The following is a 23208-nucleotide window of genomic DNA, read 5'->3' on the forward strand; positions in this document are numbered from 1 at the left end:
CATGGGGAGGCATCAGGGCGTATCACTTGATCATCATTTATCCCTGTCGGTCTTCTTGGGCAACCTTGTCACCGCATACCTTCACTCATTCCAGTACAGGGCCCTGTGATCGTAGAGCTATCCGGCTTCGTTCACGTTCCTTACAATTGCATATATGTCGACTGTAATTAGGCCTTGCTTTTTCTAAGACAGGATCAGCTACAATATTTAAAGTATCAAAGTCTTCTTTTCAGCTAATTATGTAATAAACCAGTCTCATCTCTTAATGCCTGTGTATTAGTAATTACTACATCTGGGGGATTTCCCATAGGACACGATCTGGTGTGCCGACTTCGTCACACTCACAGCTGGTCGTTATCCCTTTACCAAATCTATTTTCATGTGTAGGAGACGGCCCTTGTCTGGAAATTTGGTGGACTAGTCCCCTGCTTGACTCAAAATACGTCATCTTCAGCCTTTCAATTACATCAGAACCAATTGAAACGTTATCCTTCCTGTGCCTGATGAGTTCCATCTCTGCAGTCATTCTGTCAGTATTAAATTCTTTACCATTTTTGAATTTCTTGGCGGTTCTCCGAAAATTCTGCGTATTTTCTCCCAACTGCTTCTTCTTCAACGAATAGGTCCTAGACGACAGCTTTTTTTTTTTTTTAAATTTATAGTTCCAGATGACGTTCGCCTAAATGTGGTTAGACTGCTACAGGACTTTTCGTTAGTGACTTTGAACTAGTAAGCAGTTTTAACCGCGATTCGCAGGCCAAAGCAATGTTGGCGGCAGTTACTTAGATCTATTTTACCTTTGTGGAAGTGTAATAAATTAATCAGGGACTGATAATAAACGTTTCCATTAAATCCACGGAGCAGTTCGTAGCGCTATTTGTTTCGCACACCACGCAAAGCCAAGAATGCATTGATTCAGACGCCCGCAGGTGTGACTCCGCACGAAGCCACGGAAGCTCCGAAGGACGGACGAAACGAACGTTTCAGTCGGGTGGAAGTAGACTCATGTTAATTTTCTCTAACACGCTGTCTTGCTCATGGACAATCGCTCCATATTTTACTGAACTTAATGACCACATTTGACACTTTGAGGTTGTTTTACAAAAAAATTTGCATTATAACATCTTACGCACAAATATCTTGTAAAATACTATTCCTGCCTGCAGGTTTGTGCTACGATCTCGGCTATTGTGCCCGCCACAGCCAGATGCTGGTATCCGGGAAAGTAGGCTTTTGTCTAGCCTCAATATGAAGGGCTTGTCTTTGCGTAATCCTAAGTACCATGTGGTCTGGTCCTTCTAGACTCGCCTAACGGCTTGTGATGACAAGTGTTTTCAAGTCCCGTTGGAAAAAAACAACTGATTTCTGGCGTGAAGCAGCACACCGAAGAGCATTGGTAGTAGCGGAAGCAGAAAATGCCAACTTTGTTGGGGCCTCCTGGTTAAGATTGCCAGAAAGTCCCAAATGTTATAGGAGGTTCTTAAAGCGATTTTGGAGCTCGCGAAAAGAAAATTCGTATGACTGCCCTTGATGTTGAAGGACGACGTCTTTTGTGCTCTCTTGTGAAGCAGGTGTTTGGAAGTATTTTTCGGAAGTTGGCAGTCAGCGATACTTGATGATCAAGCAACTTTGATTTTCGAGATGGAAAGCTTAAGAGAGTCTGTAACTTCGTTTCCTGTATGTGGGACCAGAATTCCATCTAGTCTTTTCGTGGTCGGGTGTTACGGCTATACGAGCCTGCACGTGCTCTGTGGGCTTACGGGCAGAGACCATGCTTCAGATCGTACATCCATTAACAATGTGGAGGTGGCAACAAATGAACAAAAACTTGACCAGCTTTACCTGAACCCAATAAATTCTGTTTGTTTCTGTGGAAACGTGAAGTGTGGTGCTCGAATGTGTTCGATCAAGTGACTAAATTTTATTCCTGTTTTGTTGTTGTGAAGATTATCTGCGTCAAATAATTTATATCTTTCTTCAAAAGCCTATTAATTCGAATTACTTAGCATTTCGCATCTCACTCCAAAGCTGTAGACTGCGCCCTAAGATGTCTTCTATACAGTCAATAATCTACATCAGTATCCTGAACGCACATCATCGCAACTCTAGGATACGTCCGGCAATGATTTCGTTACTATCATTTCATAGGAGCTACAGTTTTCTGATACGCAACTAATGAGTCTATAAACTCACTTCTTGCTCAAAAGAGGAAACCGTTAAACAAAGTTTGCACCACAATCAGGCAGACATATACGAGTAGTACTTGCATGGTGTGCATTTGGATTTCTCTACTCTTAATTCTTTACCAACATATAACGTGCCTCCGTAAGTGTGATTAAATGGCTTTTCTGATGAATTCTTTCTTTCGATTTAAGAAACGACTATATGTTCTACATCTCTTGGCAGTAAAAACAAGCAACGCCACGATGTAAGAGTATTTCATTCTTAACGTAATGACTGCCGTCAATTACAATCTACTTCTACCAGGGTTAGCAGCAGGTGCTCCCAGCAAAACACCATCAGAAAGAGCAGCAGGAAATAGACTTCTTCCTTTACTTTTTTGTAATAACAACAGAAAACTGCTACACAACTGCGACATGGGGCATCTCAAAATACATTCTAGTTACGTCATTATGCAGAAAATGGTAAGTTTACAAATTGCAGTATTCCAAGGCGTAACCAATGACGAAATGTGTAATAATGACCGACAAAATACCAGGCAAGTAGTCAATAAAAATTTACGACAGTGTACTGCGAAAAAGATGATAATGCTAATTCCCTTGAACGACTTAATTACAAATAAATACACACATCGACCGGTTATTATAATTCACTTATTCACATTACTCTTTGCTGGTTCATAAGCCACCTGACTATGCCCATTAAAAAAAACTATAAAATGCATATGTTTTAACACAATGTGGCGTTTTACACAATTTCTGATTCTTTTTTTCCTCTTCCCAGCTCAGAGCCACCCGAAATTAAGCTGGCCTATAGTCATTCGTTCCGAAAAAATTTCGCGAAAGGTACAGGTGATTCTAGTTTTCTATAACGAATTGTCTATGGGCAGTATGACAAAGTAGTTTCAGTTAAGAATGACAAAACGACATTCCAAAGAAGATGTATGATACTGTGTCGTCACTACCTCAATAGCATCGTCTTCTCAGAAAATGTTTGCGGAATTATGTAGGTTGTCTGCAAAACTTCAATAAACAGTCTTTGACAACTTCGTTACTGGACCAGACACTTAACTAACGCAACTCGCTGTCAGTGATATATATTGTGGACATGACATGGTGCATGACAGAGTGCATGAAGCTCAGTGCAACTATAGAACTTTGGAACGTACGTGACGGACCAATGAAATGTGTAGCTATAATTCAAGAAGTCTGTGCAGTTTTGCTCACCGAGTTGTTTTTACTAATAGCACAAGTAATTTGCGGGTGTTATTTTGAGCTCTATATAGCACCCTGTCATCCAGTGTCACAATGGATCATCCAATAAAACAATCAAACCGATACCGTGCGTTATAAGGCCTGGACTTATTACTGGTGAAACCTTTGCCTTTTTAATACTTGAACGATAGTTAACTTTCAATAATGGGGGACATCATCTCAACGTGTAATTCCAATCAAAGTTAAACTATGGATTTTTAGTAAATACATTGACAACAGTGAAAATACTGAAAATCGTAGCAACTGACAACGTTCGATCAATCCCCGAGCCTTTGAATTTATAGTATATAGTGCCACTATATTTATAGTATATAGTGCCACAACAGCACTGATAATGAGGTCGTTAAATATGCATATACACTCTGCAGTAAACATTTTCAATAGTTAGTTATTTCTCTTTTTGGGTGTTGTCCAACAGACACAGTACACTGCAATGTGCTATACAAGAATGCACGTTAATGTATGCTAAAGTTTTCTAACGAACCGTATTAATATTTCACCAATGAAGAATGCATTACTTTGGTCTTTTAGTGTAATTCGTGTGATCCAAATACACTACAGAAAATAGATGGATATCGACCTCTTCAGCAATAGATCACTGTATGTGGACGTGTACGTAACTGGATCACGTAGAAGGAACTTAAGAATGCCACTATATTACAATTTCAGGAAGAGTTATTGAACTTCGTTATATCTGTACTGCTAACAAATTATTTTGGATATTGCATCTTTCAATAGCGAAAGGGACGGGTATCACATGAAAAAGACGCACTTTTTCTCTCTTGTGACCCAGGTTTCGGTTATTACTCTATTGTCTAGAATAACTGATAAAAATTTACGATTACGGAACACTAAAACTGATTATTTTGTACATTTATTCTTAGTAATTTCCTTTGATGATTGTAAATTCTTAGCTGTTTATGTTTCTGCTGTTATGCAGGATGGCTTCGTCAGTTATTCTAGATGATGGACTAATAAGTTCGCAAAAAGTATTAATTTGAAAATAGTTAGTAAAAGAATTAGCAAAAAGGGTGTTCTTTTCCACATAGTCATGTTTCAGCTGTACCCATCATGAAAACACTAGTAAATATAGAATTTTGTATTTTCACATTTAAATCAGAAATTATTTACGCTTTCACATGGTAAATGACAATGTAGTATAGCATGAGTGTTTAAAAAGCTAAATTTCGCCATTTAAGAATTTTTCACGTCCTGTTTTCGGATACTTCGTTACATTCGTTAATTTTAACTGACATCTTAGGTATGTATTTATCTTAGCTTAGTGTCTCTGGAAGACTTACATTATTTCGAAGAACTTGTTACTGGTTTCTCTTGTTCACAAATACAGTGACCGAAAAAAAATCTCAACACCAAAAAATAATTAACGTAAAGTAATGAGACAACTGGAATACATTTCTTTAGGTACCGTATTTAAGTGATTGACACATATTCATCTAAGCATTGCGAATGTGAAATTCTGGTACATTAATGACCAGTGTAACCGACAGAATGTGGAATGCAAAAATGCAAAGGTGCATGCATTGTGTCGTACAGGTGCCGGGTGTCATTTTATCGAATGGAGATCCATGCCTATTGCAGTTGGTCGGCCAATAGGGGACGGTTAATGCTGTCTGTGCATAACGTTAGAGTTGTCGCCAGGTGACGTCCCGTAAGTGCTCAACTAGAGACAGGTCTGGTGGTCGAACAGGCCAAGGCAACATGTCTACTGTGTATAGAGGATGTTGGGTTACAACAGCAGTTTGTGGGCGAACGTTATCCTGTTTGAAAACGTACACTGTAAAGCTGTTCATAAATGGCAGCACAACAGGTCGAATCACCAGACCGGTGTACAAATTTGCAGTCAGGAGGCACGGGATAACTGCGCGAGTGCGCCTGCTATCATACGAAATCGCACCCCAGACCATAACTCCACGTGTAGGTCCAGTGTGTCTAGCACGCACACAGATTGTTTGCAGGTCCTCGACTGGCCACCTCTCAACCAGAACACGATCATCACTAGAAGTGAGGCAGAACCAGCTTTCATCAGGAAACACAATGAGCTCTTGCTTGACACCACTGATGTTACACATGGTGGTGATTTGGGGTCAGTGGAAAACAAGCTACAGTCCGTCTGGCTCGGAGCTGTCCTTCAAGTACCAGATTTGTAACGGTGCGTTGTGTCACTGTGGTTTCAACTGGTACTCAAATTGCTGCTGCACAAGCAATATGCGCCAGAGTCATACCCCGAATCGATAGTCTTCCCTCCCTCTACTGCCACGTGGCAGTCCGGAGCCTGGTCGTCTTGCGACCCTGCATTTCGTGAACACCGCTGCCAGCAATCCTGTATAGTGGCTATATTCCTGCCAAGGCTTTCTGCAATAACGCAGAAGGTACGTCCATCTTCTCGTAGTCCTACTACGGGACTCGTCCAAAATCAGTAAAGTGCTGATAACGGCATATTTGTCGCCTTAATGGCATTCTTGACAAACATCAACTCACAACGTGCAGTTTCAAAGATAACTAACGAACGCAGCATTTACAGCGCGTATTTAAACCAAATCTGATTTCCATCCTCATGGGGGCGCCATTCTTATGTCAGTGGCGCGAAATCTGAATAGACATCATCTTTCAGATGTAGAAACATGCCTACCAACTTTCTTTTATCTTCTTGGTGTTACGATCTTTTTTTTTTCTTTTTTTTTTTTGTCGTTAGTATACATCTGAACTCAGGTCCCTTCCAGAACTTTATTTCCTGCTCGTAATTTCAGAATGTTTGATGAGACTTTCCTCAGTTTCCAGTTCAGAGAATTCACAAATGCTGATACTCTCAGATTCTGAGCAGTTATCTAGATCTATTATTCTTTTGCAAAAATACCAGGGTGTCGTTACACTCGCTTACATAAAAAATACAAAGGATATTTGATGATATTTAACTACAAATGAGGAATCTTTGCTTTTAAAAATCCTTAATAATCTTCAAAACAGACCTTCATTTTTCTATGACACTGCTAGGAGGAAATACTCTTGAGATTTATAGCCACGAGTAAGATTGTATGTTGGCTGCGTTTAAACTATTTAATACATCTCTATTTCCGTATCTGACACATTTCCTTTAAAACTGGATGCTGTTGTGTTGGCAGAAGAGCCAACACCGTGTTACTAGGGGATGCCGAAATGCACGCGTTTTAGCTCACGCAGGCTGGCGTGAGGAGGGCAGAACTATAGTGACGTGAGGTCTGGAACATGACAAGGAATTAGAATTCAGAAAGCGGACGTAATTAGTTTGATATTTAACTTTAATCCATTAATGATGAACGTCGCTCTTGACGGTACATGACTCACAATATTATCTGTTCAGAATACATTCTTGAGATGTGACTTCTAGTAACTGAATAGGGCGCCTTGCTGGGTCGTAGCAAATGACGTAGCTGAAGGCTATACTTAACTGTCGTCTCTGCTAATGAGAGCGTAAGTAGTCAGTCAACCATCGCTAGCAAAGTCGGCTGTACAACTGGGGCGAGTGCTAGGGAGTCTCTCTAGACTAGACCTGCCGTGTGGCGGCGCTCGGTCTGCAATCACTGATAGTGGCGACACGCGGGTCCTACGTATACTAACGGACCGCGACCGATTTAAAGGCTACCACCTAGCAAGTGTGGTGTCTGGCTGTGACACCACAGAGACACAAATGCTAATTTAACAATTTTTTGCACGATTCCATGTCGCCTGAAACTATTAATTTTTGGGTTATTTTCGTACCACTATCAGATAGCTGACAAATGTTTTCAGGCACTTGAGAATGGCCCAATGTCTGAATTGTGCAACAATACGAAAATGAGTTAAAAATTAATTGTTGAAAGCGAAATACAACCATTTAAAAAATCTGACAATATTTTAAAAATTTGCTATACCTAATGTGATACTTACGTTTTCTGTTGGTCATTTAATGCGAATCGGTAAACGACGTTTAAAGCGTAGTAAAGGAACAGGTACACAGCTAAATCCCGCCATATTAATTTGTACACGCTTCCTCTCCATCTGTGAACAAAACAGAATAAAGCACGTTAGTGTATTCTTCAGCTGAATCTTGGAACAGTAATTTACTAAATAAGATAACAAACACAAACACTTGAATGTGATATTAAAATTCATTTGCACCTCCAAGTGTTCTTTTCGATTACTTAAATGATTCTATTATTGTGTAACTGATCTGTTACGTCTTTATTTATAGGTTTATAAAGCAGTCCCTTAAAATTATTGTTTATGATAAAGCGATGTTATAATACTCATATTTCTCTTTTTGTAACTAACAGTAGTTCCTCAGTTTCTTGAAATATGTAATTCCCTTTTTTTATTTTTAGCAGCAATATATTCCTATTTAACATTTACAAGTAAAGATAATTAATTTAGTTGTCTTTACGATAGATGCTGCAGTGAATATTCCTACAAGCACCAAACTATTTCAGGAAGTGAAGTGTCGAACGCCAATGTAGGTGATCTTTTTCCACAGAGTCCCGAACGGCAAGCTGTTGCTGTGTACTCCACCTGACGAAACGGTCTTTGAGAAGAAACAGAGGGAACCGCTATTCCCAGATATTTACGAGCCACACGCAGCAGAGTCTAATTTCAGCGACTAAAAAAAAGGAAGCACGATTGGGATTAACCCCACGTCGACATCGATATAATTAGAGACGGACCACAAGCTCGGATCGGTCAAGGATGGGGAAGGAATCGGCCGTGTCCTTCCAAAGGAACCATCCCGGCATTTGGCTGGAACGATTTTGGGAAATCACGTGAATCGGGATGGCCGCCCGCGGGTTTGAACAGTCGTCCGCACGAATGCGAGTCCAGTGTGCTAACCACTGCGCCACCTCACTCTGTTTCAGCTACAAAGTCCTGGTCGTTTGCTCTTACTGTGATACAGCTCTCCTCCCGCTGAACAGATGTTAATACCTCATAAATGCTCCAAAAATCATCGTATATAGTCGTCGCTACTGTACTGGTTATTCTTCGCTGGGCTTAATATCTGTTTCTGCTTCGGCTTCTTCTGAACAATGACATTTAATATCAACCAGCAACGGAATCAGTTACTGCCAACAGATCTTCAAAATGGAGCCGTTTTAATCGTGCAGAATGCCAACAATTTGGTCTTCTGTTCGTTCTGAAAGCTTCTTTGGTACTGTTCATGCTGATTCTCTCCGAGGCATTTACATTCTAGAGTCGAAATATTTGTGCCTATTAACTTTCTTGGCAACAAATGAACTAATGGTATTACTTACACTGAACTAATGAATCGTATGCCTAATCGATTTATGAGATTTTCGTATGTTTTCCACCATTGTAAACATTCCACCTTTACTGTACTGCGACAAAGTTGCATGAGGGGACTGCCCTTGACTCTGTGTTTAATGTCATCAGTGGTGCGCTCTGTCGCCAGTCTGCTGTGCAGCGCTGGAACATTCTTGTTAGAGGCATAGTAGGGAGCAGCTGAGTTTTACAGAAGGAGAGCTGATATCTGTGAATCTTGGAGAAATAGAGTACTTTATCATGGAATGATAACTTGTTTGTAAAGATATTTTCTTGACTGTATGGATGTAGAAGGTTTTTGGAGGAATGTTTCAAGGTAACCAATGCACAGGCAAGAATGAAATGTTTGTTTGTCAGAACTATTAATTGAAGGAAATGTTTGCCCCTTAGGTAATTAAAAATATTCATGATTAGTGTCAATTTGATCTCTGTTTCCATTATGTCACAAATAACGCAATTGCTTTAAATTTCTAAGTTTTGCAATGACGGAATTCCGTAATTCTTAGAGTCATTTTGTACAGTCTTTTTGACAATAATCAAAGTTTAATTTTTCGAGAACGCTTTTCTTTAAAGTAAAATCCTCCTCCATCACGCTTAGTAAAGTTTCAAATATTTTGTCGTATGTACACTGTACATTACGCCACAGGTAGCTACAGATTGATTCTGACAGTCGAAGAAAAATTTAGTAGTGAGAAGATTACTTTTCTTTAGCTGCTGAATTCGCTGATTTCAATGTGCTTCCGAGAACGTCAGTACACCACATACAAAACAACGTGTTGAGCAAGAGCTAAGTTAGTTTTCATGCAGGGTAGATCTCACTTTTCATTCTTGTGGGCAAACAGTATGTAGTCAGAATTGTCAGATGTTCTGCTAAGCAAGCAGATTAATTTACACTGGACAGTGAAGTTATTTTCTTCAGAGTTCAGCAGCATTTTATTTAGTTGATATTTCAATTCAAACAGTGCACTTCATATAACCGAACTTTCATAACGCACTTCAGTACTGAGTTTCAGTTAAATAGTTTTCAATGAGCACACAATTAATTTCTTTTGGGATTTAATTAGATTCATTTTCATTATTTCGATCTCTGCACTTCGCCAAGATTAACGTTTTGTATCACGGCAGAGTTCACAAACGCTATACAGGAACAACCAAGAGTCAGTATTGTTCAGCTGTTGAATAAGTTACCTTAAGGGGGGTGGGAAGTCAAACGGGCCGACTTGGAGCAGGAGAGGCACCACAGGACATTTTAATTTCCACTGTCTATTCTTTTACAAGTAAATTCATAAAACTTTGTCAGCATGACCAGGAAGGATTCAGGATTCATACTCGTAGCAGCGGAAGTTCAAAAACCTAACAAAATATTTTTTTTAGATATTAAATTTCATCATTGTTTCACTTACTATTGGCTGCATTTGTTGCTATAGGTACATTTTTCTTCATAAGTACGAGAGATTCTTCGATGAATCTTGCACAGCATACAAAACATACTTACAGGTGTATAAAACTCTAGAATTTTCCAAATCTATTAAAAACTGTGGTAAAAATTGAGATAATTAACTAAAAAATTTGATTTTTTCTAAACAAAGTTTAAAAAGTAACAGCTCATTCATTTTTTCATAAGTTAATTGGATTCTACAGGTTCAGACACTTGTAAGTATGGTTTGTATGCTGTGCAAAATTAATCAAAGAATCTCTCTTACTTGTGAAGAAAAGTGTACCTATAGCAACAAATGGAGTCAATAGTAAGTGAAAAAATGATGAAATTTCATATCTAAAAAAAAATTATTTTCTTATGTTTTTGAACTTCCACTGCTACGAGTGTGAATCCTGAATCCTGAATCCTTCCTGGTCATGCTGACAAAGTTTTATGAATTTACTTGTAAAAGTATCGATAGTGGAAATTAAAATGTCCCGTGGTGCCTCTCCTGCTCCAAGTCGGCCCATTTGACGTCCTACCCCCCATTAAGGAGACATTATACGAGGAGTAGGTTTTTGAAAAAGAATGTTAAGTATTTTGTGTACAGGTAAATTACATAGAAAGTTTACAGATGTAAAATTAATCGACGTGAAGAAAGCATCAGTATACCCATAATCGATTATTGTAATAATTATAATTAATCGATTAACTGGAATTGATCGTTTTTCTCTAGTCGGCACTGTGTATCTCTGAACTCACCTAATGCCATACCCAAGGGGTGGGGGGTGGGGAGGGGGTGGTATGGAGGACATAGGATGTGGAGTAGTGGACACGTGGATAAGCAACTGGTGGTGAGGAGAAAACGAACCAGACCACACGAAAGAGACAGATTTTGCCAAGTGTCTGGAGGAGCGACAGGTACGGAGATGGAGATTACGTAAGCGGCAGGCGACTCGCGGGGTATTCATCAGACGGGCGCGCGTCACGCCACGGACGGCGCGTTTTTTTGTCATTCAGGCGACCATCGCGGCCGACGGGACGGGACATCCGGTGGGCGGGTCCAGCCGCCGCGGCCATTCTGCGTGCCCGAGTCGATGCCGGCAGCGTCCCGCATTCAGAAAGTCCTCCGCATTTTCCCAACGGCCACTCCGCCCTCGGAGCGCTCTTAGAACAAGTGAATAACGCTGACAAACTGCCACTAGGATTTCTTCAAGTGGCTGCATGATGTAGCCTTTGAGAATTTGTTGGTATATAGCTTCAGTTCTCTCTCTTCTGTCAGCAGCCCCCTAACAAAAGATCCTCTGCCACGCAGGTATGTGCAGTTCCTCAGTGCGGCGTTGATATTTTTAACGTGCTGGAAGCTGCTGCATCAGCATTTCAACTGCGCTTGGTTACATCTGAACTCCGCAGGTTGACGTCGCTACGTGGCGTAGGGTACTTGGTGCGTAAGCATAAAATGTTTCCGTTCGAAATTGGTACGCTGGAAGAAAGAATATTCATCAAAATTCCGAGAGTGTTGGAGGGCCCTGCCCCATAATGCTCCAAACTGTATCAGCTGGGGAGAGATCCGACGACCTCGCTGGGCGAGGTGGGGTTTGCCAAGCACGAAGACAAGCAGTAGAAACTCTCGCAGTGTCCGGGCGGTCATTATCGCGCTGAAATATTAACACAAGATGGATGTGTAGAATATCGTCGACGTACCGCTGTGCTGTAACAGTGCCACGGATGAGAACCAAAGGCCTAAAATGGCTCCGAGCACTATGGGACTCAACTTCTGAGGTCAGCAGTGCCCTAGAACTTAGAACTGCTTAAACCTAACTAACCTAAGGACATCACACACATCCATGCCCGAGGCAGTTTAATAGTTTTTGTGGGATCTAAAATTTAAAAACCTCTCTCACACCGGCCTGATTTAGTTTCACTGATCATGATAGTAAAAAACATGCGTATATTAAGGGAATATTCATTCACAACGCAGGCTTATCACATTCACACAGTTCAATACTGTTCTATCCTGATTAAATTGAGCTTAACTTAAATTCCATAAGGCAGTGAAGCAATTTCGAAGTCTCGGTGCGACGAAAATTGTCAGTCGATCTCCTGAAAACATTTGTAATAATTATTAACTTTCGGTGATCACATGGGGAAGACCGGAGATCTGCTGGTAAGACCGTGTTAGCCTATTTATTGAAAGTAATAAGCTGGATATCTTGAGCATACAAAACGGCAGGTTCGTCCAGTGTAAATCAGACGTTCCCCACTGATCCCGTGCAACACAGCGTAGTAAGCAGACACTGTCAATAATAACCAGTTAAATAATACGCGAACACACTTACTTTAGTTTAGTTCATGTATTAAATTCCTTCTCATACAGAATCTCATCAAGATGGCGACTAGCTCAACAATACATACATATACATCTTCCTTCTTTCACAGCTAATCCGCAAGATCTCAATCATTCTTTTCATAAGAGAAAACATAGATAGCAGAGAAGCTCTTCCATGGAGTAAATGCACGCTCCAAGGAATAATAGGGCTTGAAACTACTTTGCATTGATAATCATCGTATATTAAACTTTAGGAATCGGTAAGATAAGAAGAGATATTTCGAGACATGTACTGAGTTATATAATTTATAAAAATTTCTGAAAATAGCGTGGAGAGACCGCTGCAAGAGACATTACAGCAGGATTGGAACCGTGCGACCGTAGCGGTCGCGCGGTTCCAGACTGTAGCGCCGAGAACCACTAGGCCACTCCGGCCGGCAGAACCAAAGGGGTCCTGCCATGAAAAGAAATAGCACCCCAGACCTTCATTCCTGGCTGTCGAGCAGTATGGAGGGCAACATTTGGGGTTAGCATCCGACCGATGTCCAGGGCGCCTCCAGATACGTCTTCGCTGGTCATTTGGCCTCAATTCGAAGCAGGACTCATCACTGAAGACAGTCAATGAGATTCCTGGCCACAGGCGAGTCTGTAGGCGCCCTAGGCAGCTGTAGGATACCAATCTTTCATTAAAATTGTGAAATGATAGTTGATGCAAACGTTTCAATAACAAAAAATTAAATTCTTCACTGTTTAATTTGTCCTCCTTCATTAGCATAAAAAATGGCTCTACCAACTTTTTGAATTTACGAGGTTCTTCATAACGTCGATCAAAGTTTTGGGGGAGGCACACGTAACAGTTTCGTAGTACTGAGAAGCCTCTTCAATAAACCATCCATTTTTTTTTGAAATTGTAGTCAGTTCTTTGTCTGTACATGTAAATCACATCTACGGATTCCTTCGTGATGCATAGTTTTTGTGTTGTCTTATAGTATACTTTTCCGGGCGGGAAGGAGTGCCAGGTCCCCTGCACGAATCCGCCCGGCGGATTTGTGTCGAGGTCCGGTGAGCCGGCCAGTCTGTGGATGGTTTTTAGGCGGTTTTCCATCTGCCTCGGCGAATGCGGGCTGGTTCCCCTTATTCCGCCTCAGCTACACTATGTCGGCGATTGCTGCGCAAACAAGTTCTCCACGTACGCGTACACCACCATTACTCTACCACGTAAACACAGGGGTGAGTGTAACCCTTGTGTGACACGTTCCCTGGGGGGTCCACCGGGGGCCAAACCGCACAATAACCCTGGGTTCGGTGTGGGGCGGCGGAGGGGTGAAGTGGACTGTGGTAGTCGTCGTGGGGTTGTGGACCACTGCGGCTGCGGCGGGGACGGAGCCTCTCCGTCGTTTCTAGGTCCCCGGCTAACATACAGTACAATACAATAGTATACTTAGACAAACCTGGAAGAAACTGGGCGTCAAATTCTGTTTCTTCGATTTGCGAATCACAGTTTATGTAATTCCCGAGCATCTCAGAATTTACTAATATTTGATTATGAGCTAAATTAGAACTTTGTGGTCGTCGTGGTCCTCGGGTAGGGCACCAGACCTCCGTCCTGAAGTTCTGGGTACAGTTCCTGAGACACTGGGGGAGGGAGAATTTTCCTTAGTCTACTACGCTTAGGACGATACCGTGTCCACTCAGCCTGTTACTGACTGAGTAACGGGTATCGTTCTAGAGGTAAAAGGCGGCCGGACGTTGGACCAGACACCCTCTCCCTCCTAATGCCGCTGTGAAGAAAGGCTGCATTCCAACTGTCAGACCAAATACCCCGGTGACGACGGGATTGCGCCGCAGACTTCATCTAAGTTAAAGCTGCATGTCAGACTGGGGTATGAACTTCGTGGCGTGCGTATCAACGTCAATACTCTTTTTGCGAAAGTAGGCCACGTGAATCGACTAGCCAGTGACTATTCTTCATATCTGAGGAATTCTGAAGTGAAAGTCGGATTACATTGAGTGTCTAGCAATAAACAGCGATGAGCACCGCGAAGGTGAGGCGAGAGGGCTTGCAGCGATCGAAAGTCGCGATCCCAGCGACTCGTAAAGCGGACTGTGAAAGTCAGCTGGTAGTATGTACGGTGAGAAGTAACCTCACCGGGAGCTTAATGACGTGAGAATTCCCGCCGTCCATTGTGATGCTGCTGCTGATGAAGCGCTAGAAAGTATCATGTGCTGAGCGTTAATAGCACCGGCAGCAGTAACCTGTCTGATCGAGAGATTTTAAAACAAGGTATAACAAACTGCAGAACACTGCAACACAAGCCTGTCAGGATGCGAATGATCCCCTCACTGATACTAGGCAGACTAATTAATAAAGCAGCATCATAGCACGCGCGCACACACACACACACACACACACACACACACACACACTTAAAGCCCCGTGGTCAAATGAATGCTTGACGTGGGATCTCTCGTTCATTTTTGAACTTCAATGAAGACCGAGACGCTGTGATCTTTTAAGGACATTAACCGGTCGACCTATCGGTGCTTCGTGCTCTCTCTCAAGTGCCACCAGATTACATTACTGTAGAGACTGGAGGGACATGAGACCAGCAACCTGTACTCTCAGCCTTTAGTACTGGTTTCCGTAACTCTACAATATATAATAAACGATACCTCTATATGTATATTAGCGAAGCGAAGAACACATACTTACAAAAAAAGAAAAAAACATTAAGTAAGAATTGCTCAGTTGGCTACGGGGACTAAGCAGACCCAGTCTCAGTTCCTTCACCAAGAATAATTGTTGGCAGTATCGGGGATCGAACACAATTCCTCCACATGACAGCCAGGAGCCGAACAATGTCTTGAAAAAATTAATTATGTTTTTCGCCGGTAACTCTTAGTATTTTTCTAAATACGTTTCGCCTGTTTACATCTTTCTTACATAAAATGGAAAAATAAAATTACTAATTTCAGCATTGTTGGCAGTATCGGGGATCGAACACAATTCCTCCACATGACAGCCAGGAGCCGAACAATGTCTTGAAAAAATTAATTATGTTTTTCGCCGGTAACTCTTAGTATTTTTCTAAATACGTTTCGCCTGTTTACATCTTTCTTACATAAAATGGAAAAATAAAATTACTAATTTCAGCATCCTTTGCTCACTTTCGTTGGAATATATTATTGAATATGAAACTGAAATAATCGTCCTATTTAGTGCAGATGCGTCGAAGTTTATTGTAACATAGCTGACAAAAACCAGCATTGCCCGGGTATTCATTTTGCCAATTCTCTATTAGAAACGAAACGAAAAAATGAACTGTGATTGTAGTGTAATATCAAAAAAAAAAATTATTTCCATGTATTCGTGAAAATACGTATCACATTGTGAAAGAGTCGTACAAAGATCCCGGGCTGTTTCTGAACGCTTAGCGCTGCTGCTTCATGCGTCTACAACGCGATTTAGTAATCGTCTTGATGGCAACGCCTCTTCGTGGTTCTATAGATTGCTATTGTTTTCGCCTACAGCCGTTTGCGCTTCGCAGTTGAAAGCTGTTGAAAGCGCCTCCAGGTGTCAGACATTTCCTTAAAATGACTCGACTGTAGGAGTGTCTTGGTAGTTAACAGTAAATGTATTAAAGCTTCATGCACAATGCGGCATTTTTTTACACATCTCAGTGTTTATGACGTCAAATCTCCTGGACTACGATAGGTATGACAGAAAGGACGTGTGTATCAAGTTTGGTCGAAATCGACCCAGTGGTTTAGGAGGGGGTATGGAACATACAAACATTCGTTTTTATAACATGTATGGATTCTATGCAAGGAATGACCCGCAGGCACAATCTTGTCGATAAGCTCAACAATTTTTCCCGTTTTTCTTAATCAGTAACCAACACGATTTTGATTTAATTGCCACAAATAACGAGATAGTTTACTGTATAAATTATTGTTTCAGTCTATTAGGTTATAAACGTAGGCAGTCAGTGCAGAACTTGTGAAAAGTCTGGGCGTACCGAGCGAGGTGGCGCAGTGGTTAGACACTGGACTCGCATTCGGGAGGACGACGGTTCAATCCCGCGTCCGGCCATCCTGATTTAGGTTTTCCGTGATTTCCCTAAATCGCTCCAGGCAAATGCCGGGATGGTTCCTTTCAAAGGGCACGGCCGACTTCCTTCCCCGTCCTTCCCTAATCCGATGAGACCGATGACCTCGCTGTCTGGTCTCCTTCCCCAAACCAACCAACCAACCAACCAAAAGTCTGGGCAACAATATCGATATAATGTCCTATTTGTCCACAATCACTACAACGCACTGTCATTCATTCTAGTCCAAAGGAATTTAATGCTATTCTCCATTCCTTCTTCCACTGGGTGTCGTTCCAGTAACAGGCTGTTCTTCTTGTTATATATGCTATAAATAATTGTCGATCTGTTCATTAGTGAAATGACACCTAGAGCGTAAGAACTAACCTCTAGGCTATGTCCCGTAATTGTTCGATGGAAGTCGAGCGATCTGCGTGGCCAAATCATTCGCTCGAATTGTCCAGAATGTTCTTCAAACAAATCGTGAACAATTGTAGCCCGGTGTCAATTGCAACATTGTTTGGGAACGAAGTCCATGAATAGCTGCAAATGGCCTCCAAGTAGCCGAATATCATCATTTTCAGTCCACGATCTGTTCACTTGGACCAGAGGACCCATTCAGTTGTATGTAAACACATGCCACACATTTTGGAGCCACCACCAGCTTTCAGAATGCATTGACAACAACTTGTGTTCATGGCTTCGAGGGGTCTGCACCACACACTAATCCCACCAACGGCTCTTACCAACAGTAATCTGTTTTAAAGTCTTCTGGCCACGGTTTTCTAGTCGTCTAGAGTCACGGTATGGTCACGAGTCCAGGACACGCGCTGCAGGCGATGTCGTACTGTTAGCAAAAGCACTCGAGTCAGTTCGCCGCACTGTCATGACGGATACGTTCGCCGAACATCCCATACTGATTTCTGCGGTTATTTCTCCCGGTGTTGCTTGTCTGTTGGCACTGGAAACCCTGCACAAGCGCCACTGCTCTCGATAGTTAAGTAAAGGCCGTCGGCCACAGCGTCTTCCGTGTTGATAGGTCATGCCTGAAAATTGGTATTTTCGACTCACTCTTTGTGGATCTCGGCATATTGAATTCTCTAACGATTTCCGGGATGGAAAGTCCTATGCACCTAAATCCAACAACCATTCTGTGTTCAAAGTTTTAATTCCTGTCGTGAGACCACAATCAAGTCGAAAACCTTTTCACAAGGATCAAATACGGCTCCGCCACTGCACTGTCTGTTTACACCTTGTGTACGCGATACTACCGCCATCTGCTGTATCAGTGCATATCGCTATCCCGTGACTTTCTACATCTACGTGATTACTCTGCTATTCACAATAAAGTGCCTGGCAGAGGGTTCAATGAACCACCTTCAAGCTCGAAAGGCACTTAAATTTTTCTCTGCGAGCCCTGATTTCTCTTATTTTATCGTGATGATCATTTCTACGTATGTAGGTGGGTGCCAACAGAATGTTTTCGCAATCGGAGGAGAAAACTGGTGACTGACATTTCATGAGAAGATCCCATCGCAACGAAACACGCCTTTGTTTAAATGTTTGCCACTCCAATTCACGTATCATGTATGTGACACTATCTCCCCTACTTCGCTATAATACAAATCGAGCTGCTCTTCTATGCATCGCCGGCCGGAGTGGCCGAGCGGTTCTAAGCGCTACAGTCTGGAACCGCGCGACCGCTACGGTCGCAGGTTCGAATCCTGCCTCGGGCATGGGTGTGTGTGATGTCCTTAGGTTAGTTAGGCTTAAGTAGTTCTAAGTTCTAGGGGACTGATGACCAAAGAAGTTAAGTCCCATAGTGCTCAGAGCCATTTGAACCATTTTTCTATGTATCTTTTTCGATGTCACTCGTCAGTCCCACCTGACGCGGATCCCACACCGCACAGCAATACTCCAGAATAGGGCGGACAAGCGTAGTGTAAGCAGTCTCTTTAGTAGAACTGTTGCACCTTCTAAGTGTTCTGCCAATGAATGGCAGTCTTTGGTTTTCTCTACCCACAATATTATCTATGTGATCGTTCCAGTTTAGGTTATTTGTAATTTTAATCCCTAAGTATTTCGCTGAATTTACAGCGTTCAGATTTGTGTGACTTATCGTGTAATCAAAATTTAGCTGATTTCTTGTTGTACTCATGTGAATAACTTCACACTTTTCCTTATTCAGGGTCAACTACCACTTTTCGCACCGTACAGATATCTTATCGAAATCATTTTGCAAGTCGTTTTGATCATCTGATGACTTTACAAGAAGGTAAATGACGGCATCATCTGCAAACAATCTAAGACGGGTACTCAGATTGTCTTCAATGTCGTTAATATACATCAGGAACAATAGAGGGCGTATAACACTTCCTTGGGGAACGCCGGATATTACGTCTGTTTTACTCGATGACTTTCCGTCTATTACTACGAACTGTGACCTTTCTGACAGCACATCACGAATCCAGTCGCGCACAACTGAGGCGATACTCCGTAGGCGCGCAGTTTGGTTAGAAGACGCTTGTCAACTCTGTTATTTGCTGCTAGAGTGGGGCCGAATCGTTTGGGTAGATGATATCGCTTTTACGTCCTACGGCGCGTGAATCAACTGCGCAGAAGCAGCTCCAGCCTCCGACCCCTCCTACAGTAGGGTAAGAGGCAGCCAATTTTCCAGAGGTAATCCTCTAGTCACGGCCTTGGCTGCTGTTGTGATTGCCACCGCTCATAGGCAGCTAACAAACAGCCGCCGGATCCGCGGAGCGGCGCAAAAACAGCGGATGATAGCGCACTCTGCGCGGGCAGCGGTGAGATGTCCGGCCGTCCGTCAGCGCACTGCGAGAACGGCGCGGACCCGCGAGAGCTGAGGCGGCCGTCCTACGTCAGCAGCGCCCCGCCGCCTCCGGCTCCAGGGTCTCGGCCGAAGGCCGGCGTCGGCCGGTGGTCCCGCTCCGACAAGCGTGACCGTCTTGCGTAAGGTCTTGTTGTGATTAATTGCGCCCACACCCACACTTCATTAATGCTCTTATCTCTCACTTCTATATCATATTCTCTACCTGCATGGACATCAGCCAGATCTCTACACCGCGCGTTAATCTGTCGCAGCTAGGATTGCCAGATCCGAGAATAGGAAAGCCAGACTAGGCGTCACATTTAGCTGGAAACTCTGTTCTAAAAGCCTACCTACTGTTAACAGAAACAGAGTCAGTTGGGAATTACCAGCAGTGTATCCAAATGGTTCAAATGGCTCTGAGCGCTATGGGACTTAACTTATGAGATCATCAGTCCCCTAGAACTACTTAAACCTAACTAACCTAAGGACATCACACACATCCATGCCCGAGGCAGGATTCGAACCTGCGACCGTAGCGGTGATGCGGTTCCAGACTGAAGCGCCTAGAACCGCACGGCCACACCGGGCAGTGTATTAATAACCCACTGCGAGGTCAACCTTAAACGACTTAAAAAATAACCATAAACATCGTTCTAACATGGCAATTAAGATAGCAACTAAGAGCTGTCTTAATTGCTGTGACTTCTGCCTAAGATAAACTGAATGTCAAAATTAACTAAATGTTGAATAAAATAGTTACATATTCAGCTCGGTAGGGAAACGGAAATATGTTGAAACAACTTTGGTCATTTCCAGTTAGAGATTTCAGGAATTACTGCAACCAATCGCCGTTTTTTTTTCAATTTGTATTTATTCATGGCCGGTTTCGAATCGCCTGGCGATTCATCATATGATACAATTTAGTTTGGAGTATTGTGGGGGGTCGTGCATAGTTTTTATTCTTGTGGCAGGCACTGCACGTCCCCCACAATACTCCAAACTAAATTTTATCATATGATGATGAATCGTCAGGCGATTCGAAACCGATCATGAACAAATAAAAATTGAAGAAAAAACGGCGATTTGTTGCAGTAATTCCTGAAACCTTTAACAAGACAGTCTCAGTGTTCCAAATCCAGACTGGATGAAAGATTTATTTCCAATTAGACTTACAAAGAAACAACAACAATATGTTAAAATACTAATATTTCTCATTTGATACCACTTTATCAAGAAAGTTTTTTTTCTTTGAAATCATTTCGTGTAGCTCTCGCTACGATGATTTTATATTACACAACAACAACAATATGATCTTCATCATTGTGAATGCGTCGGTTTGCAGTCTTTCCTTTCTCCAGTAGGCATTTATGAAAGAGAACACTCTTCCGACAGTGGCTTTATGGCCTGCAACTGGAAAGTAATATTTTGTCAGCTTCAATAATTCTGAATAAAATCTTCGTTATGTTGTGATTGGAAATAAGCTGTCCCTTTCGATGTGCGCCGGCCGCTCTGTACGAGCGGTTCTAGGCGCTGCAGTCCGGAACTGCCCTGCTGCTACGGTCGCAGGTTCGAATCCTGCCTCGGGCATGGATGTGTGTGATGTCCTTACGTTAGTTAGGAGTAGGTCTAAGTCTAGGGGACTAATGACCTCAGATGTTAAGTCCCATAGTGCTTAGAGCAATTTGAAACTTTTTTTTTTTTTTTTTGATGTGCCAAAAGCTTTTTGTAGCGTAAATTTGGAGAAACTTTGTCGCTGATCAAAGAATTCACTGACATCCAACCTAAACTGTTTTTGTTCCAGGACAAGAAACCCCATAGTTTCTACGGAGAAAAACATATCGCACAGACATAAGAATACCACTGGTTGACATACCTACGTTATCCTCCTCGTACTTATTCCTCGCGCTTATGTAATTAGCTTCAAACTTGCCTTAGCTATGCGTTCTCTACTTTATCGCTGGAAACCCTAACCAGGCCGGACAGGCCGAACTTATAGGCCTATACATTTGACTGGACATGTTCGTAAAAAGCCGGGAATTTGACAACCCTAATCGCAGCAGTCATTCTACTTGATGCAGCAGAAATTCCGCTACCATATCCTGTAGTTAACTTCTCTGTTTTATGCTGCAGTGTGTGTGTGTGTGTGTGTGTGTGTGTGTGTAAAATAACAATGGTGATTGCTGCCAACTGTGGATTTAGACAAAATTTTAATCATCATCTCTAAAAAATAAAGTTACGTAGTTTATTTGTTGTCTGGTTGAAGGTTAATGTGCTTAGTCCTGGTAGAGCGCGTACAATATAACTTAGTCTCTGCGTGCGCAGACGGCACAATAGTATAGCGGACAACGCTAGTGGTGGGGCTTCCATTCTGAACGGCCAGCAAACTATAGGGAAGGTGCAATTCGACTACTGAAACGGAGGAAATGTTATATTAAAAAAAGGCGTTAACATTTAACATAGTAGACAACCTTAATATGGTGACAGTGTAAAGTACAGAACACGTGTCATCTGAAAATGGTTTATCGGCTCCTTCCTGCTCCTTCCACATCTTTGTGAAGGGGCGAAGCTTTGTGAAATACTTGAAGTTATGTTTCCCCACTCCTTTTCCGTTCTCTTTACTGTGGGACTGGAATAGATAATGTTTCCTAAACCTTGTCAGGCATAGTTTTAAATTAGATTTTTGCTTCCTAACTTCACTTTTCCGGTAGAAATTTAATGACACTGTATATAATCAGATGTATCTCATTATGAAAAACTTTCCCTGCATATACGGTGCACGAAGAGTGTGGTACCACGTTATGTGGTAGAGAGATGGGCAACGAGAACGCTGAATGCAGATCAGCTGAGGCAGTCGCTTTTCCAGAATTGACAAGAATGCGATTTGGCACATGGTAGAGCTATACGCACTGAAATCCCTGCACTGTAGTACCGAAGCATACCACTAGAGGAGGGAAAAAAAGTGCTCAGTGATAAACTGGAAATGTGCTCCGCCATTTTAATATAGTTCCTCTTGTGGCTTAATACGGTTCTGTGAGCAATGTGACAACTCTGGTTCTGATTATACTATGGTAAAGGCTACTGAATGCTGCAACCTTCCACTGTATCAATAGCAAACTGCCGATTTGACAGCCTATTTTACACTAAATTTGTAGCTTTTCCTACTTCATCCGTGTTCCGAGCACGATACTTAAAGCAAAGAATTCGAAAGCGAGAAGCTCCTTCCTAGTTATACATTACTCCAACGGTTCCCAATCCATGTACCGTGAAATTTTCCAATATTAGACACATTCTGCAATAGTAACGGATTCTGAGAGGACGAGCTGATGTTTACATTCCACTGGAAGATACGTGCCATAGTGTTCTGATCGTGCGGAGATTATCACGGAACAAGTTTTTTCGTTGGTTGGTTAGTTGATATGGGGGAGGGGACCAAACAGCGAGGTCTTCGGTCCCATTGGATTAGGGAAAGATGTGGAAGCGATTTAGGGAAGCGAATTAGGGAAATCACGGAAAACCTAAATCAGTATCGCCGGACGCGGGTTTGAACCGTTGTCTTTCCGAATGTGAGTCTAGTGTGCTAAGCACTGCGCCAACTCGCTCGGTACGAAACAAGCAGTGAACAGGTAATAAACCAGGTTCATTCCGAGATCACGATAGTGACAAATCTGGTAAATAAACTTTGTGAATTTAAATTTAATAAAATTTAAGCTAACTTAACAACTTCAACAGCGTTAAGCACACCACTGTTTTAACTACGGGCACTGTGGAAAATTCTGAAATAT

The 23208-nt window shown here is 42.2% G+C and overlaps 1 protein-coding gene across 1 annotated transcript in view; it reads right to left on the reverse strand.

Moving 5' to 3' along the window:
• LOC126259782 (bestrophin-4) overlaps positions 1-23208 on the reverse strand; it is a 568776-nt gene that overhangs the window by 327631 nt on the left and 217937 nt on the right. Inside the window, exon 2 of the mRNA XM_049956790.1 lies at positions 7380-7490. Within this exon, the coding sequence (XP_049812747.1) occupies positions 7380-7490 (111 nt within the window). The remainder of the gene's footprint in view (positions 1-7379; positions 7491-23208) is intronic.

Source organism: Schistocerca nitens, chromosome 5, assembly GCF_023898315.1.
Source record: "Schistocerca nitens isolate TAMUIC-IGC-003100 chromosome 5, iqSchNite1.1, whole genome shotgun sequence".
Taxonomy (NCBI): Eukaryota; Metazoa; Arthropoda; class Insecta; order Orthoptera; family Acrididae; genus Schistocerca; species Schistocerca nitens.